This window comes from Eimeria mitis, genomic scaffold (genome assembly GCF_000499745.2).
Source record: "Eimeria mitis Houghton genomic scaffold, Emh_scaff1612, whole genome shotgun sequence".
Classification (NCBI taxonomy): domain Eukaryota; phylum Apicomplexa; class Conoidasida; order Eucoccidiorida; family Eimeriidae; genus Eimeria; species Eimeria mitis.
The window spans coordinates 4108-4490 of NW_013569927.1; the positions used below are offsets into that span (position 1 = coordinate 4108).

Genomic DNA, 383 nt, shown 5'->3' on the forward strand with positions numbered 1-383 from the left:
TTGCTGCTGCAGCAGCTGCTGCTGCTGCACTTGTTGCATTAGCTGTTGCTGCTGCATCCCACCACCCACCACAACCATCTGCTGCTGCTGCTGCAGCAGCATCTGCTGCTGCTGCTGCTGCTGCTGCTGTATTTTTTCTTTTTGTGTGGCTCTCTGCATCATGAGAAAGGCCTCCTCTACCTCTTTATAATAAAAATGAATAGCCGATGAAGAGGTAAGACAAGCAGCAATAAAATAACTATAGGGCACAGACACACCCACACCCAAACCTAAACTCTTAAAATACCGCTGCAGCAACACACACACACAAACAGCAGCAGCAGCAGCAGCAGATGCAGCAGCAGCAGATGCAGCAGCAGCAGATGCAGCAGCAGCAGATGCAG

The 383-nt window shown here is 50.4% G+C and overlaps 1 protein-coding gene across 1 annotated transcript in view; it reads right to left on the reverse strand.

Moving 5' to 3' along the window:
- Window positions 1–383, reverse strand: part of EMH_0040490 (uncharacterized protein) — a gene marked incomplete at both ends in the record, with an annotated part of 3047 nt that overhangs the window by 1461 nt on the left and 1203 nt on the right. The window contains one exon of the mRNA XM_013495513.1: window positions 63–153. Within this exon, the coding sequence (XP_013350967.1) occupies window positions 63–153 (91 nt within the window). The remainder of the gene's footprint in view (window positions 1–62; window positions 154–383) is intronic.